The 17632-nt window shown below is 41.7% G+C and overlaps 1 protein-coding gene across 7 annotated transcripts in view; it reads right to left on the bottom strand.

Annotated features, from left to right (window-relative positions):
• Nucleotides 1-15347: 15347 nt before the first annotated feature.
• LOC132829640 (neural cell adhesion molecule 1-like) overlaps nt 15348-17632 on the bottom strand; it is a 509764-nt gene continuing 507479 nt past the window's right edge. For all 7 annotated transcript variants that reach the window (XM_060846966.1, XM_060846974.1, XM_060846967.1 and 4 more), the window contains one exon: nt 15348-16126. In XM_060846966.1, the coding sequence (XP_060702949.1) occupies nt 16027-16126 (100 nt within the window). In that variant the 3' untranslated portion in view covers nt 15348-16026. The remainder of the gene's footprint in view (nt 16127-17632) is intronic.

The raw sequence follows: 17632 nt of genomic DNA, 5'->3' as shown, positions 1-17632 counted from the left end.
TACCATTGAACTACTCTTGGTGATGGGCATTACCGGGTATATCCTGTGTCCTTCTCATCCTCGGTGCTTCATTAAAGTTGTATTCAACAGGGAAGAGCACCAATTTATCAGCAGTGATAAATAATGGCAATCATCAGATTTTGTTGCCCATGTTTGACCTGATGCCATAAGACATGAAGGGGTCCGGAGTCAATGTTGACGGCACCCAAGGTAACTTTCTCCATACTGTACAACACTCTACTGCCAGCTCTGGTGAATCTGTATTACCAGCTCTGGTGAATTGGTGTTGCCAGCTCTGGTGAATGTGTACTGCCAGCTCTGGTGAATCCGTACGGCCAGCTCTGGTGAATCCGTACTGCCAGCTCTGGTGAATCTGTACTGCTATTGCATAGGGCATACATAGGGGTGGTGATAGAGCTGTCCAGTTTTCCATCTAATTGTTTTATCTTCTGTCAAGGCATTTGAGGTCTATGCGTGAACAGTGATTCGAGGGCTGGAAATCATTGCTGTGCTCTGTGTCTGCCCTCCAATCACCATGCATGGAACATTGGAGCAGCAGTATGAGTGGTTCAGAGGGAACATTGGTGTCATCTAGAACGTTGTCTGTAAGGTATGATTTCACGAGTATGATTAAATCAGGATGTTGCTTGACTGCACATTGTACACTGCACATTGAAAGCAAGCATGCAAAAAGCAGTTGGATATATTGACCTTCACTGAAAGGGAGATTTGAGTACAGGGTCAAGGAAGTTTTAATGCAGCTGTGTAGGGCTTTGGTAAGACTACGCCTGCAGTAGTGTGTGTTATTTGGCCTTCTTATTTAACAAAAGCTATAGTGGCCATGAATGGAGTGTAGTGAAGGTTCACCAGACTGATTCCTAAGACACCAGGTTTGTCATATGAGGAGAGATTGAGTTGACTGCAGTTTAGACGATTGAGAGGGACTCTCATCAAATCATAAAAATTAAATTGTGCCTGACAGACTGGAAACAGGGATGATATTTTTCCTAGTTGAGGGTTCAGACTTTGGAGTTACATCTCAGGACATGTAGTAGGCCAATTCTGACTGAGATGGGGAGAAATGTTTTCACTCAGAGTGTGATGAATCTGTGGAACTTTGTATCACTGAAGACAGTGCAAAGTCACTGAATTAAAGATAGAAATAGATTGCTAGAATCTAAAGGTGTTAACAATCTAGAGGTGGAAACAGGAGGCATGGCCTTTAGAGGATCAGCCATGGTTATTGTAAAAGGCAAGGTGCTCTCAATGAGCTTGAATACCCTACTTCTGCTCCTAAAATTCTATGTTTCATATAGATTCGAGATGCAGTGGGCTGGACCTAAGCTTCTGTTTGATCCCTGCTGTAAGTATATTGTTACATGAGATGATGCAAGGATGGTGCTCTGTTTGACACGACCAAGCAGTCTCTGTAAAGGATCAGAGGTGAAGTATGCCTGGAGGAGTGTGGCAGTGTCAGCTGCTATGATCAAAGTTGATGTCCTTACTGATGGGTCTGATCCCAGGCTGAAATCTAAATTGATAGATCATATTTTGTTTTTATTTTATTGAATGAGGTTACATTGCATTGCAAACAAACAACCATACAGACTGTTAAAACTAAAACAAACATTTATTATGCAGAAGATAAAAGAGACTAAACCAAAGTATTCACATAAACCACAAATTGAAAGATTTTGAAACAGTGAAGTACAATCTCATCTATCCTAACCCCATCACATAATAGTACACAAGCATCAGAGAGAATTCCATTCTCTACCATGTGTTTGACTTCTTTTTTTTCAATTCCCAGTCTAAAAGCTGGATTTCCTTTATCTTCATTAGTCACACAACTGTGCTTAAACTTTCTTAGCTTCAAATTACCACTTCAGTGTTCTATGCAAACACGTCCAGTCCAGAGTTTTTAATTAAAACCTTCGTATTGAGATAACTTATTTTCTAACTTCTCTGAACAAACTCTTTACTCGAGGAGACATTATTTCTTATATCAATTTCAATAAGGATTTCTATGAACTGAAACATTAAAAGTTTTCCAAGCTGTGGGATTTTTCCTTATAAGCAAGATAAAATCAATTCCTGATTCTTCAAACTGAAAGCAAGCTAATGATCTTCCATATTTATTCTGTCTGCTTGTAAAACTCTCATAATGCAAGCAAATTCCCACATAATCCCAGAAATGATCTCTCTCATATAGTTTCATTTTAAAGAAAAATCATCAGAGAGGATGCAGAATGATTGGGAATGTAGTTTACAGGTCTTTGTGATAGACCTGTCACAGATCATTGACCTTTGTTATTTTTCCTTTAAAACCCTTATGAATGGTATGAGCTGCACCCCCTTCCCTCACAGGTTGAGGCATTTGCCCTGCACATTTGTAATATGGTCACAGTCGTTTTCATACCATTTGCAGTTTTTCAATTTCCAGCATGATGGAAGGCGACAGTGAGCATTCCTCTCACTACGGCTTCCAGCCTCAATCCATCCTGTCAACTTTACAGAATTCCCACTTCCACAGAGCCTTACTCAACCTATTTACTTTCAGCTACACCTACCTACCTTTCCCACCCAGGTTATAGCAAAAAGGTGATCATGCCCAATGTAGTCATTCACATCCCATTTCCTATCTTGAAGCTAGGTTGTTACTGATCTTGATGACCCTCCTGCCTCATCACACCATTGCTAGCCATACTGTAAAGTCTGGTTGAAGATTTGTAGCTCGGGTGTCCGTTGTTGTGGTTCTGTTCGCCGAGCTGGAAGTTTTTGCTGCAAACAGGTCTAGTAGTTTAAGTATGCCGTCCTTGTTGATAGGTTTGTATGCTGGTGTCCCTGGTAGTGATACTATGGGTCTGAGTGGGATGTCTGGTTTGTGTACTTTGGGTAGTCCGTAGAATCTGGGGGTGTTGTTGCTTTCAGATTTCATTCTTTGCTGGTCCGCTTTGGTTATCTGTCCATTTTTTTGTAGATTCCTTAGTGTGTTGATTATTCTATTGGTGAGTTGTGGTGTGGGGTCGGAATCCTTCATTTGGTAGGTGTTGGTGTCTGCGAGTAGTTGTTGTGCTTTATTGATGTAGTCTGATTTATCTAAGATGACCGTCATTCTGGACATACATAACGGAACACAGGAGGCCGAACCTATCAACAAGGACGGCATACTTAATCTACTAGACCTGTGCCTCACCACACACTTTACATTCAACAATCAGATATACGAACAAATCAACGGAACACCCATGGGATCACCAATCTCGGGACTCATAGCAGAGGCAGTTATGCAAAGGTTAGAACAAATCCAACCCAAACTCTGGATCAGATACGTCGATCACACCTTTGTAATCATCAAAAACACAGAAATAGAAAAAACACACCGAATCATCAACGCCACACTCACAGGAATACGATTCACGAGAGAAGAGGAAAAGGATAGCCAACTCCCATTCCTAGACGTGTTAGTAGAGAGAACACCCAACGGAGAATTCACCACAAGGGTACACAGGAAACCAACACACACAGACCAAGTCCTAAACAATGAAAGTAACCACCCCAACACACACAAACGAAGCTGCATCAGGACACTATTCAAAAGAGCCACAACACACTGCAGTACACCAGAACTGCGAAAAGAGGAAGAGGAACACCTATACAAGGTATTCGCCAAAAACGGATACCCACGCAACTTTATCACCAGATGCCTAAGAGATAGACCACGGAACGAGGACACGCCACAACCAAAAGGACTAGCCACACTACCATACGTCAGGAGCGTCTCAGAACTGACAGCCAGACTACTGCGACCCTTAGGACTCATAACAGCACACAAGCCAACTTCCACACTCAGACAACAACTCACTAGAACAAAGGACCCAATAGCCAGCACGAGCCAAACTAACGTCGTTTACAAAATACCATGCAAGGACTGCACAAAACACTATATAGGACAAACAGGAAGACAGCTAACAATCCGCATTCATGATCATCAGCTAGCCACAAAACGACACGACCAGCTATCCCTAGTAGCCATACACTCAGACAACCAGGAACATGAATTTGACTGGGAAAACACTACCATCATAGGACAAGCCAGACAGAGAACAGCCAGGGAATTCCTAGAGGTATGGCATTCATCCACAAACTCCATTAACAGACACATCAACCTGGACCCCATATACAAACCACTACAGCGAAACTGACACCCGGAAGCGGCAAGAACATCCATCAACAGACACATCGACCTGGACCCCACATACAAACTACTACAGCTGAAACTGACACCCGGAAGCGGCAAGAACAAACCACTATAAATACCGGAAGAAACATCAAAGCAGCGCTTCACAGGAGGCTCCAATAGCACTGATGATGTTCCCTAGCCAGGGAACGAAACGTTTGCAGCAAAAACTTCCAGCTCGGCGAGCAGAACCACAACATACTGTAAAGGATGGCCTCATTCTGGGGAAGAGCAATGCTCGAAGTGGCAGTAAAAGGAAGACTCGGTGGTGTCGGAAATAACGTTAATGGATTCTTAATCCAAAGGCTAATGCTAAACAAATGCTGCAATCTACATTCAATTCACAAAATCTGTGAATAAGAAGCTGTCCCAAACTGGAGCAGGGCAACAGCCAGTGGCCTGGAGACGAGTGGGAACAGCGGTCAGCTGGCCTGGAGATGAGTGGGGACAGTGGCCAGTGGACCCGGAGCGGTGTGAGGATAGAGGTCAGCAGGCTCCAAGTGGAATGGGAATAGTGGTCAGTGGGCCCCGAGTGGAGTGGGGATAGTGGCCAGAAGGCCTGGAGCGGTGTGGGGTGAGCGGTTAGTGGGCCTGGAGCAGTGCAGGGATCACAGTCAGTGGGCTTAGAGAGAAGTGGGGTTAGCAGTCAGTTGGCCTGGAGCAGAGTGGGGATGGTGAATAGGCCTGGAGTGGAGTGGGCATGGTCAGTGGCTTGGAGCAGAATGGGGATGGCCACTGGGCCTGGTGCAGAGTGGGGATAGCAGTCAGTGGGCCTGGAGAGGAGTGGGGATGGTCAGTGGGCCTGGCGCAGAGTGGGGATAGTGGTCAGTGGGCCTGGAGCAGAGTGGGGATAGCGGTCAGTGGGCTGGAGCAGAGTGGAGATGGTCAGCGGGCCTGGAGCAGAGAGGGGATGGTCAGTGGTCCTGGAGAGGAGTGGGGATAGTCAGTGGTCCTGGGGTGGAGTGGGGATAGCGATCAGTGGAACTGGAGAGGAGTGGGGATGGTCAGTGGGCCTGGAGCAGAGAGGCGATAGCGGTCAGTGGGCCTGAAGCAAAGCGGGGATGGTCAGTGGGCCTAGAGCAGAGTGGGAATGGTCAGTGTGGTGGTGCAGAGTGGGGATAGTGGTCAGTGGGCCTGGAATAGAGTGGGGATGGTCAATGGAGTGGAGCAGAGTGGGGATGGTCAGTGGTCCTGGAGAGGAGTGGGGATGGTCAGTGGTCCTGGGGTGGAGTGGGGATAGCGATCAGTGGAACTGGAGAGGAGTGGGGATGGTCAGTGGGCCTGGAGCAGAGAGGCGATAGCGGTCAGTGGGCCTGAAGCAAAGCGGGGATGGTCAGTGGGCCTAGAGCAGAGTGGGAATGGTCAGTGTGGTGGTGCAGAGTGGGGATAGTGGTCAGTGGGCCTGGAATAGAGTGGGGATGGTCAATGGAGTGGAGCAGAGTGGGGATGGTCAGTGGTCCTGGAGAGGAGTGGGGATGGTCAGTGGGCCTGGAGCAGAGTGGGGATAGTGGTCAGTAGGCTGGAGCAGAGTGGAGATGGTCAGTGGTCCTGGACCAGAGTGGGGATGGTCAGTGGTCCTGGAGAGGAGTGGGGATGGTCAGTGGGCCTGGAGCAGAGTGGGGATAGCGGTCAGTGGGCTAGAGCAGAGTGGAGATGGTCAGTGGGCCTGGAGCAGAGTGGGCATGGTCAGTGGGCCTGGAGCAGAGTGGGGAGGGTCGGTGGGTCTGGAGCGATGATGGCTACTGGTGGAGCCTGGTCAGACCACATGGAAGCCCCTACAGTAAGATTACAATATCTATCTTTTTAAGCATTATTTCTTATTTTCTTAACTTATACTATGTATATCTGTTATGTAATGTAACTTCTTTGTTTATTTTCTCTTTTGCTTGTACCTAAGATGGCACTGTGTTGGTGACATTGTTCACTGTACTTCTGTTCTTTTGCAACTTAAGTACACATGACAAAAAAAACAATTCTAATTCTTCTAATTTTAGTGACGTGAAAGTATTATCAATTATTGCCAAATATAAAAATCCATCTGATTGACTAATGCCCTGAAGGGTAGGAAATCTCTCTGGTGTGGCCTATATGTAACTCCAGACACACAGATAATTGATTCTTCACTATCCTCAGAGCAAGACACTCAGGTCAAGGGCAGAAAGTGATGGGTAACAAATATTAGCCTGAGCAGTGACGCCCACAATCCATGAAAAGACTTCATGGACGAATCTTTTAACATTGAATTTGAATAAAGTTGAATCACATTGTAGATTAGCAGCTGGGGAAAACAAGGCAATTTTGAAGCCTACAAACGACTGTGAAATCAGATAGTCGTCACAAGTGAGAATTTAAAACCATTGAGTAAAGCAACAAAGCAACTGAGTTCAATATTGTTCTAGTTATCTTATGTGTTTACAAGAATGACAAAACATTAAACTTTTTACAAAGTTATTACCACTCACTTATAATTAATTGGCATTAATCTTGGTCTGTACATGCTGTCAGGTTTTAGTTATGCTACAAATTTCAAAATGACACCGCACAGCGTGAACTAACAGAGTTCCTGTCAATGAGATTTACTATGCTGGCTAGGTGCCCAGATGCAAACTTCCATGAAACTTTTGCCGAGAAATTTGCTGGAGGTAAGTATTAGATGTATCCTGGATTTTTCCTCGACAAAGTTTCTTGACTGTTTGCAATAAAACTAGCAATATTAAAAAAAACCTCAGCTGTTAATTTATATAATTTGAGGCATTTCAAATCAATGAGGCATTACATTTTCCCCTGACATAATCTGATGGCTCCATTTAAAGGATTCATCTAAACAAAAGCTTTATTGTTTTAAAATCAATCTGTTCTTTACTAATTCCCTCACCACTCTTTGAATGATCAAGGGTAAGATGTAGATTAAAAAGTCACCAACTGTTGTTTAAATAGGATCAAATGACATTATCAACGTGTGACGTTTTAAAGTTCAAACTGAGTCAGCGATTATTGCCCTTGAGAAGATGGTGGTTTCTTTAATTGCTACCGCCCATGTGCTGTATGTAGAACTACAAAGCCATTGGGAGGGAATGCCGGGATGTTGACCCAACAAAAGTGAGAAAAAGGCAATATATTTCTAAGCCAAATATTTACTATCCTATAGTACACACTGCTGCTGAGCTTCAGCAGAGGAGAGACTGCATGTTTATGTATGCGGTGCCAATCAAGTAAGTTCCTTTACTAGGTAAAAACGAGGACTGCAAATGCTGGAAACCTGAGTCTGGATTAGAGTGGTGCTGGAATAGCACAGCAGGTCAGGCAGCATCCAAGTAGCACAAAAATCAACGTTTCAGGCAAAAGCCCTTCATCAGGATAAAGGGCTTATATCTGAAATGTCAATTTTCCTGCTCCTTGGATGCTGCCTGACCTGCTGTGCTTTTCCAGCACACTCTAATCCAGACTTAAGTTCCTTTACTTTCTAGTGGGCTTCCGCTTAGATGACAATCTACTTTCCTATTTTTCTACTGAAGTGGATAACCTAAAATCTATCCACCTTATCCTGCATCTGCCATGCATTTGCCCATTCACTCAACTTGTCCAAATCACACTGAATCATCTGTACATCCTCCTCACAGCACACTCTCCCACTACTGCAAGCAGCCAGTCAAGGGCCTGGGAGCCAGGTCATATTGAACAGAAAGTACTCACTGAATCAGGCGGTTGCAGGTTCAACCTGCAGGAGTTCCAAGCTACAGGGTGACACGTTAACAGCGACAAATTTCAGCCTCATCATGACTCACCCAGAAGTGGCATTGGAAATGAAGTCCTGCTTTTCCCTAAAGTTATCTTAAGAGTTAAAGTTTTTGGAACGTATATGCAAAATCCCCAAACTGTCAGCGGCTTTTAGAATTAGGTTGCTATAAATCACGAACCAGATTTCTCTATTCATCCAGAAATATTATTCATTACAGGTCATTATATCCTAATTAGAAGTAAATAATTAAACTCAAATATACAAGTTAAGACTCTAAACCATTACAAACTCCCCATAATATATACAGAGAGGTAAACATAAACAGGGGGAAAAACAGAGGAAAATTAGAAAAAATAGCTTGCAGTTTTTGTTCATAAAATTTTTTGTTTTGGTGTTTACTAATTTCAAGCTTTTGTCTCAACCGTCCCTTTCCTAAACGCTTCCACTGTTTTGCAAGAGGCACAGAATGGCTGTTTGACTTATGAAAGGTTGCCAAATTATTCAAAGTCTTAACTTGCATTAACTGAAGGGAAGAGAAATTGGCTTGCATCAGATTTTAAGTAGTTTACTGTGGGGAACTGAAGGGGGCAAATTTTCTAGCTCCTGCAGACCATCTCTCTTTTGGCCTGAACTAGCTTATCCATGCCTTACTAAAAGCCCAACCTGTTCAAGGATCTGACACTTGATCACATAGTTGCTGGCAGGTACCGGGTCTGTGTTATTGTAATCTTGCCTCTGATCTACAAACCAATCAACTTCACTTGTAAATAACCCCTTAGTTCCTGGTTATCTGCACATTGCTAGAACCCACAGGTATGCAAACAGGGCTCACAAAAGGTATCAAATTCCTTGCTTTCATACATGCAAACATCCTTTTAAGTCTCTCCCATTTCACTACTCCACTGTTTTCAAAAGTAGAATAAAAAGCAACAATCTTTTAGTTTTAAAAATGTCCCAGAGTAGATTAGAGTAGATTACTTACAATGTGGAAACAGGCCCTTCGGCCCAACAAATCCACACTAATGCCAGGCTCTGACCATCACCAAGAAGAATCAACCTAACCATTATCCCATCACTGCACTCATCACATAAATGCTGTGGCTACAAAAGCAGGTCAGAGGCGAGGAATACTGCAGTAAGTAATTCAACTCCTCACTCCACGAAGTCTGTCCACAAGGCACAAGTCCGACCCGCCGAAGCGCAACCCACCCATACCCCTACATTTACCCCTTACCTAACACTATGGGCAATTTAGTATGGCCAATTCACCTGACCCGCACATCTTTGGACTGTGGGAGGAAACCGGAGCGCCCGGAGGAAACCCACGCAGACACGGGGAGAACGTGCAAACTCCACACAGTCAGTCACCTGAGTCGGGAATTGAACCCGGGTCTCAGGCGCTGTGAGGCAGTTCAGAGGAGTATAATAAAACAAAATTTAATACTAAACCAGAGTAACAATAGGCAGATAGCTTGCCTCTTGGATGCATTTTTAACTAAGGCCATTTTGAGAGAGGAAGAAAAGACAGCGAGAAGGTTTAAGGAGGGAATTGGTATCTAAATAGTTAAAGGGACAGGCACCAACATTATTTTTATTTATTCATTTTTTACTGTGATGTGGGCATTACTGACTGGCCAGCATTTATTGCTGTATTGCCTGTCCCTAGTTGCCTTTGAGAAGGTGGTGGTGAGCTACCTTCTTGAACCCCTGCAGTCCATCTGCTGAGGGTTGACCCACAACGCTTTTTGAGAGGGAATTCCAGGGCTTTAACTCGACGACAGTGAAGGAACGGTGACATTTTCCCAAGTCAGGATGGTGAGTGGCTTGGAGGGGAACTTGGTAGTGTTACCATATGTCTGCTGCCCTTGTTTTTCAAGATGCAAGTGGTCTTGGGTTTGGTAGGTGCTGTCTGAGGGTCTTTGGTGAATTTCTCCTGTGTGTCTGTTGCTAGTGAGCATCAGTGGTGGAGCGAGTGGATGCTTGTGGATGTGGTGGCAATCAAACAGGGTGCTTTGTCCTGGATGGTGACAAGCTTCTTGAATGTTGTTGGGGCTGCACTGATCTAGGCAAGCAGGGAATATTCCATCACACTCCTGACTTGTGCCTTGTGGACAGGCTTCGTGGAGTGAGGGGAGTTGAATTACTTACTGCAGTATTCCTCGCCTCTGACCTGCTTTTGTAGCCACAGCATTTATGTGGTAAGTGCAGTTAACTTTCTGATCAATGATAACTCTCACGATGTGATTAGTGGGTGATTCAGTGATGGGATAATGGTTAGGTTGATTCTTCTTGGTGATGGTCAGAGCCTGGCATTAGTGTGGCAGGATTGTTGCCTGCCATCTGTCACAGCAAGCTTGGATATTGTCCAGATCTCGTTGCATTTGGACACAGCCTGCTTCAGCAACTGGGTGTCATGAATGGTGCTGAACATCCCCAGTTCTGACCTTATGATGGAGGAAAGGTTATTGATGATGATGGTTGGGCCTAGGACACTACCCTGAGGAACAGTGGACAAATTAAAATTGTGAAAAGGCAAGAGTTCAGAATTAGGGAATCATAGACATTATTGGAAAATTTTGGAGTGGGAAGTAATTAATAAGATATGGAGGGTAGATTCAGTGCAGTACTGGTAGAGTGTTGCATAGGGATAGTCATTGAGCTAAGATGATAAACTGAGGCTTTGTCCTGGAAATTCAAGATCAGTTGGGTCGTATTTGATCGTGGTGTGCTTCATACTTAGAGTCATAGAGATGTACAACACGGAAACACTCTTCAGTCCAATTCAGCCATGCCGATCAGATATCCTAAATTAATCCAGTCACACCTGCTAGCAATTGGCCCATATCTCTCTAAACCCTTCCTATTCATTTACCCATCCAGATGCCTTTTAAATGTTGTAAATGTACTGCCTCCACCACTTCCTCTGGCAGCTCATGCCATACATGCACCACACATGAAAAGGTTGCCCGTTAGGACCCTTTTAAATCTTTCCCCTCTCATCCTAAACCTATGCCCTCTAGCTCTGGACTCCCCCACCTCAGGGAAAAGACCGTGTCCATTTACCCTATCCATGCCTTTCATGATTTTATAAGGTCACTCCTCAGTCTCCAACCCTCCAGATAAAACAGCACCAGCCTATTCAGCCTCTTTCTATCTTGCAAACCTTCTGGCCAACATCTCCCTCAGCAAACATGGTGAAAAACTATTCATTCATTAAACTGTAAGACATTCTTTCTACATGTAGTTCCTATAACAGATAACAGATAATGCTCTCCAAAGAAATTCACTCTATACAAAACAGGAGTAGGCCATTCAATGAGATTATGCTTTATCTTCTGCTTCAATCCCATTTCCCTGCACTATCCTTGTATCCCTCAAGGCTTTCAATATATACAACTCTGTTATTCTAAGTCTTGAAGATACTCAGCAACTGAATATCCATGGTCCTTGGGGGGGGGCAGAGAATTTCAAAAATAATTCCAAAGTGAAGCAGTCTATCAAGGGACTCGCTCAATGTACAACCGCTTTGAAAAGCCAATGATTCATGGATTTGACTTTAGCTCTGCACAACTGTCTGGAGTTTTGAGTGAATTGAAGCTTCAACCATTGTTTGAGGTTTCTTATCTAAGTATCCTTCAGATTTGCTATGGTGAGTCTATCTCCTGCTGAGATCTCTGCATTGGCAATGTAAAGGCATTTTTGATTTGGACTGAAATAGGTGAAGAACAGATTTTAAAAGCTGAGGATTGAACTGATTACTGCACTTTTTAAAATCAAGTTGCCTGACGCTCATTCTAAGTGCTGTTTAAACAGTTGTTGGATCAAAGAGTGGACAAAGCTTATGTACGTTCCTGATTAAGGGCTTTTGTCGGAAATATCGATTTTCCTGCTTCTCAGATGCTGTCTGACCTGCTGATTTTCCAGCACCACTCTGATCTTGATTCTAAACTCCAGCATCTGCAGTACCCACTTCTGCAAAGCCTAGGTACAGATGAGCTGGAGCCCGGGGGGGCTCTGTATGAATGGAAATTTGGCTGGCACAGAATAATGACTAGTTGCAGGTAACAAAAGGCCTCCCCCCTTTGTTACCTGAGTCCAGGTAGATGAACAGCTTAGGGCGTAAATGTTTGGATAGAAACAATCAGACCTCCGGGAGAAAGCTGTGTTGCGGTTCTGCATCCTAAAGCTAAAGATAGTTTATTTTCCCTCATTAGTTGCTGTAAACTGTGGCTTCCAATTAACAACTTAGATCTTTATAAAGGTGAATAAGTCATTCAGTGCCTCCTGCAATAACAAAGTATCTGGAGAAGGAAGATCAAGAAGCAGCATTCTGATCAGAGCAAGATTCATCTCGGCAAACCCTGTAGATAGGGAAAACTAAATTCCTTCACCAGTCTTTCCCTTTGCTCGCAGCACCCATGTTTCCTTTTCTATCTGCCTGTCTGTGAACAGGGTGAGTTTTTTTCAAGTGGGTTAGAGTATAGTTGTGCATCAATGGCTCAGAACTGTTCTCTAAGCTAGAGTAATTGTTATGTGCACAAATCTGGTCAGTCCTGTCAACTGTCTAAAAGACAGGTAGATTAGGGAGTTCAGTGCACTTATTTAAATTTTATTAACTTTTGTGACAACTCCGAGAATATCAAGGCTCGATTTCCAATGTTCTACCCCAATGAGGGATAACAGTAAGCATCTTGAATTTTATGTTTATGGTGATGGTAATACTCAGGATCCTGTGGTCCGGAATCCACGATAATGCTCAGTAACTTTATGTGTATGAGAGGTCACCAATGTAAATTCAAATCCCACTGCTCGTGCTTTACTGCAGTGATGTCAATATTCGCTTGCATTTCCTCTGGAATTGGAATTCTTGGAGAATATGGAGATTCCAGGAATTATGCTTTTGTTTAAAAGCCAGATTTCGGCACAACAGAGGTACTTACCGAATGGAACATCTTGGCCCAACATTTAATATTTTTCAATCTGTTCTCTTGATTCTATTTCAGTGCTCACTGTTTAAATTGCTAAAACCTCCAATGTAAAAGAAATAAAATCACTTTATTAAAAACTCCTGTTTTAGAAAGATTTGCATTGAGAAGGATATGGATGGCGGAAATCCCTTTTTTTTTTAAAATGAAGCAGACAGAATAAAGCTATTAACTTTCATTTTATTATAGGTTTCAGTTATTCATTCTTTTGTTTTCAGCATTTACAGTAACTTAGTTACTTTACATAGAGAGTAGCTGAATTGTACAGGCCAGGATTTGTCTTTATTTTTCTCTGAATTGGGAAGCTAATGTGGCCATTGTGCTCCTATTAGCTTCCTAATTATAGATCAAAGGGTTTGCTTAAAACATGGACACGGCAATCATCATCTTGTTTTGTAATTTTTATTGAACACAAGTATCTGACATAATGCAAATTCAAAAATTTCGGTTAGTAGTCAGTATTTACACCAGTGATAGTGGAAAGGTGGTTTAATCTTCACTCAATAAAAAGTTCTGTAACAGGAGTGACGGCTCTAAATGCAGGGTATTCTAATTAGGGCTGACAGTGGAGGTTTTAATTTTTGTAGGGTACATGAGATGAAGTCCAGCCTTTTGCACTTACACAAGAAAGTCATAAGGCTATTTTATATTTGACTCCTTATTCATTCAAGGCACAAGGGCTAGGCCTTTCCTCTTCTGTGCTAAATAGCCCCTGATTTTCTGCCCGTTGATGTGACTCGGGAAGGAACTCACAGCTGATTCCAGAAGTTTAAAACCTTGGCCAATGTACTCTACTTTTGAAATTCTGAAATGGAATTTTTAAAAATTATTTCATAGGATGTGGGTGTCGCTGGCAAGGCCTACATTTGTTACCCAGTTCTAACTACCCATGCATCTTGGATTGCTGCAGTCCATCTAGTCAGGTACACCTACAGAGCTACAAGAGAGAACATTCCAGGATTTTGACCCAACGACAGTGAAAGAACAACAATAATTCCAAACCAGGATGGATAGTGGGTTGAGGGAGAACTTGCAAGTGGCAGTGTTGCCATTAATCTGCTGCCCTTCTCCTTCTAGGTGGCATGGGTCACATGTTTGGAATTGAAGGGGCTGATTTCCTCTACTGGCCATTTGAAGCAAAATGGTAAATGTGTTTTTTTTTAAACAAATGCATTTATAATTTTACTACAATCAACATAGGAGAAACTCCTCTGCCCTAATGATTACATTAAGTTACCTTTCGCTAAAGATTTGTTAGATGGCACAGTAAGACAACAAACATTCACTTTCTACGAGATCATTGCAATGATCCGTGTAAACTTGGTCCCATTTTTAATGCCAGCACAAATATTACATCAAGTAACAGGTTTAAGTATCGCTGGGTAACTGTATTAGGATCGGGCTTAATTTAAGGCAGCTTTGGAATAAAAATGCCATTTGTTTTTGCTGTGATGCCATTGTAGTGAATGTGCCCTAAAATGATCTAGTATAGCAAGTCACATCGGTGCAGAGGGCAAACCTTAATTATTAAATGGGTGACTTAAGAAGTGCCTCCAGTGTCATCCCTAAAGTTGAATATATGCAAACACTTGAAGCAAATGACAAGACCAGTATTTCACAGTTTGAACTTACAAATTAGCAATGCGATCATTACTGGACTGAGACTGCACACAAAATAAAAGTACATGAAAGAATAAAGCCCCATTTGATTGTGCTAATGGGGACTGCTCCCAGTCTTACCATCATTGTTAAACATTACAGGCAATAAAACTTAGAACACATGGAATTCATGCCCAAAAATGTTTGCCTCCCCTTATATTTTTTTTTAATTTTCCCCCCCACCACAGTGATGGCATTTTCCCACACAATCTTCAGAACTACCTGCTACACCTTTCACAACCAAGCTATGCTGAATTTCTTTGAAATACTATGACAAAAACACACTATAATATTCACGCATTCACAGTGCACAAGCTTGCAGTCTAAAAAGTTGAAACATTGCTTCAGTAACAGAAATGTGCTACATAATTCCTTTCATAGCTGCAAGAATGGAAGGTGTTTTGCTGTGAAAACAAGCAAGGAACAATTAACATAAATGAATATCAGACTTTAATGGAGAAAACTGGTCTTAATATGGTGTGTAAGCATACGATATAACAAGGTTTTTCTGGTAGATCAAATAATTAATGCATATTCTAACCAAAGAGTAACAAGGAAAGGCAATGTAAACACTCCCATTCAAAATAAAAGTAGCAAAAGCAAACAAGCTGAACTATGGACATTTTAAACAGCTTTGAAAGAAAAAAAACAAAGCCTGTTACATTTACACACAATTATAACATGTAAAGGTTAAACAATTACGGTTTGCAGTCTTAAACCAATAAACACTGAAAATAAAAGTTGGCAAAAATTAATATTCATTTCTTAAAATTGAATACTGCAAATTGAAATATACTTCACATATGCAAATTTACAAACCTTCTGTTTAGTGAACAGCTAACTCAGGATCAAAACTTGCAAATAAAAAAAATTATAAACAGGTTAAGATAGCAATGCTTTGTGCACATAACGTACTTGTATGAATGGTGAAGCAATCACATTTCTAGCCTTACAACGGTAATTTATAAAGCTGTGTTTTAATCAGTATAATTTTTAACTTTGAAAAAAGTAAGAAGATAAAAATCAGTTGTGGCCATTTCTACAGGTATGTACCGAAAACTCTTTCTTTTGTTTCAACTGTTCACTCTACTAACATAGGGAGAAACGGAAGGAGTATCTCAGTGCTTTCTAACTGAAGAATGCACACATTATCTAAAAATCACAATTCTTGCTAAGCGCAGTGAAAAATGGTAACTACAATTAAAATATCCCAGGTTGTTTTTTTTTCCAACAAGTACCAATTTCAATTATGTGGTCAATCCTTTAATGAAGGAATTTTACAAAAAGCAAGTGTGCCACAATTGATCCCCTTCTCAGCTGAAACCTACAAACAGGAAAACATGTTCAAAAATAATAAAAGAGACACTGAAGGGAAACCGGTATCTGTGTGTGTGTTTTTTTGATCATGCTTTGCTTTCATTCTCATTTGTTTGTGAGGCTTCATTAGGAACCGTCTTTACTTCTGTCCCCTCTTGTTTGGGCTTGTCCTCTAATGGGACCTTCCTGTCAAGTAGAAAGCAAGTGAAAAATAAATTAATATGATGTAGGTAGGAAACAAAAAGCATAGCAGTATGTGAAAGTATCTGAATCAATTCATGATACAATAATTGTTTCTTAACAAGGAAATACATTATGGGGTATACAAAATTGAACATGTCAACCATATTTTACGCTAAATACAATTTCTTACATCGGCTTTGCTATAAATACTCTGCTCACAAACTACTTTTGCTGTCACCAAACGATAAATTGGCTCTTTGCCTGCACATTTGCAAAGTATTAATAAATGGAACCAGCAAGGTATCACCACAACTCACTACTTTGGCGTTTCTTCAATTTTCACATGCTGCTGAAAAAGGATGATCAAAGAATTGGAGGAGAGAATTTTATTACATTTATAAAATAAGCCTTCTGCATTACTTTCTGACAAATTGTTTCAATACCAAATGTAAAAAAAACTATTATGAAACAAAATGAGAAATGAAAAGAAACAAGAATAAAATACATACAGCATTGTACCGAAGATATCCTTTGTTTCTAAACACTTACTATTTAAACATCAAACATGCTTAAAATAGGAAAGCAGCATAAAACCCAACTTAGAGAAAGAAGTATAATTATAGTAACTACCAACTCAGTAGAAAGAAAAACATAGAAAATAATATATGCCAGTCAGTGCAATTGAAGTGCAGAGCTGCTTCATTATACAGTGTCAAGGGTGTGCACCAAAGCAATCTTTTTGCAGGGTATCATTAGCTAGATAAATGAAACCTAGGACTCAGACATTCTTATAAGACCTACATGTAAGTAAATGCATTCTCTCCCTAGGACAATGTCCTCAGCTAAATCTTTTTTCTTGTTATAGTTCATTTGGATTTTTAACTCAGGCTTGCAGGTTGAAAAAACACTTTAACACAAGAAAGTGGTCAGGATTTGGATGAAGGTAGCAAACAAGATGACAAGAGTGTTTCGCTAAGATTTTATGTAGGGTGTTGTAGGTATATGGTAAACATATTGAGAAGGCCAATTATGGCTGTTTGGATTAGAATCCAGGGCATACTGTAACGCAACAATTTGCTTTAACATTTGCCTCTCCAATAGGTAGTGGTTGTGGAAGTGGGCCCTGCACTCGACAGTAAAGTTACACTAATTTAACTGAACTCAGTTAGAGCAATGTTGAGAGCTGAAAATGTGTTGCTGGAAAAGCGCAGCTGGTCAGGCAGCATCCAAAGAGCAGGAGAGTCGACGTTTCGGGCATGAGCCCTTCTTCAGGAAAGAAGACCTGACCTACTGCGCTTTTCCAGCAACACATTTTCAGCTCTGATCTCCAGCATCTGCAGTCCTCGCTTTCTCCTACAGCAATGTTGAGAAAGCTATCGTTTTTGAGGACATGGAGAGACTCATGTTCCTAATCATAATCTGGTAAGGACCGTTACGTTGTCAAGTGGGAATTGTCATGTTCTTTTAGCTGTTATGTTCTGTTTTGTTCCTCAACCTGCTAAAATTCAC

Source organism: Hemiscyllium ocellatum, chromosome 29, assembly GCF_020745735.1.
Source record: "Hemiscyllium ocellatum isolate sHemOce1 chromosome 29, sHemOce1.pat.X.cur, whole genome shotgun sequence".
Lineage (NCBI taxonomy): Eukaryota > Metazoa > Chordata > Chondrichthyes > Orectolobiformes > Hemiscylliidae > Hemiscyllium > Hemiscyllium ocellatum.
The sequence above is the reverse complement of the archived record's forward strand: the minus strand, read 5'-3'. Positions and strand labels throughout refer to the sequence as shown.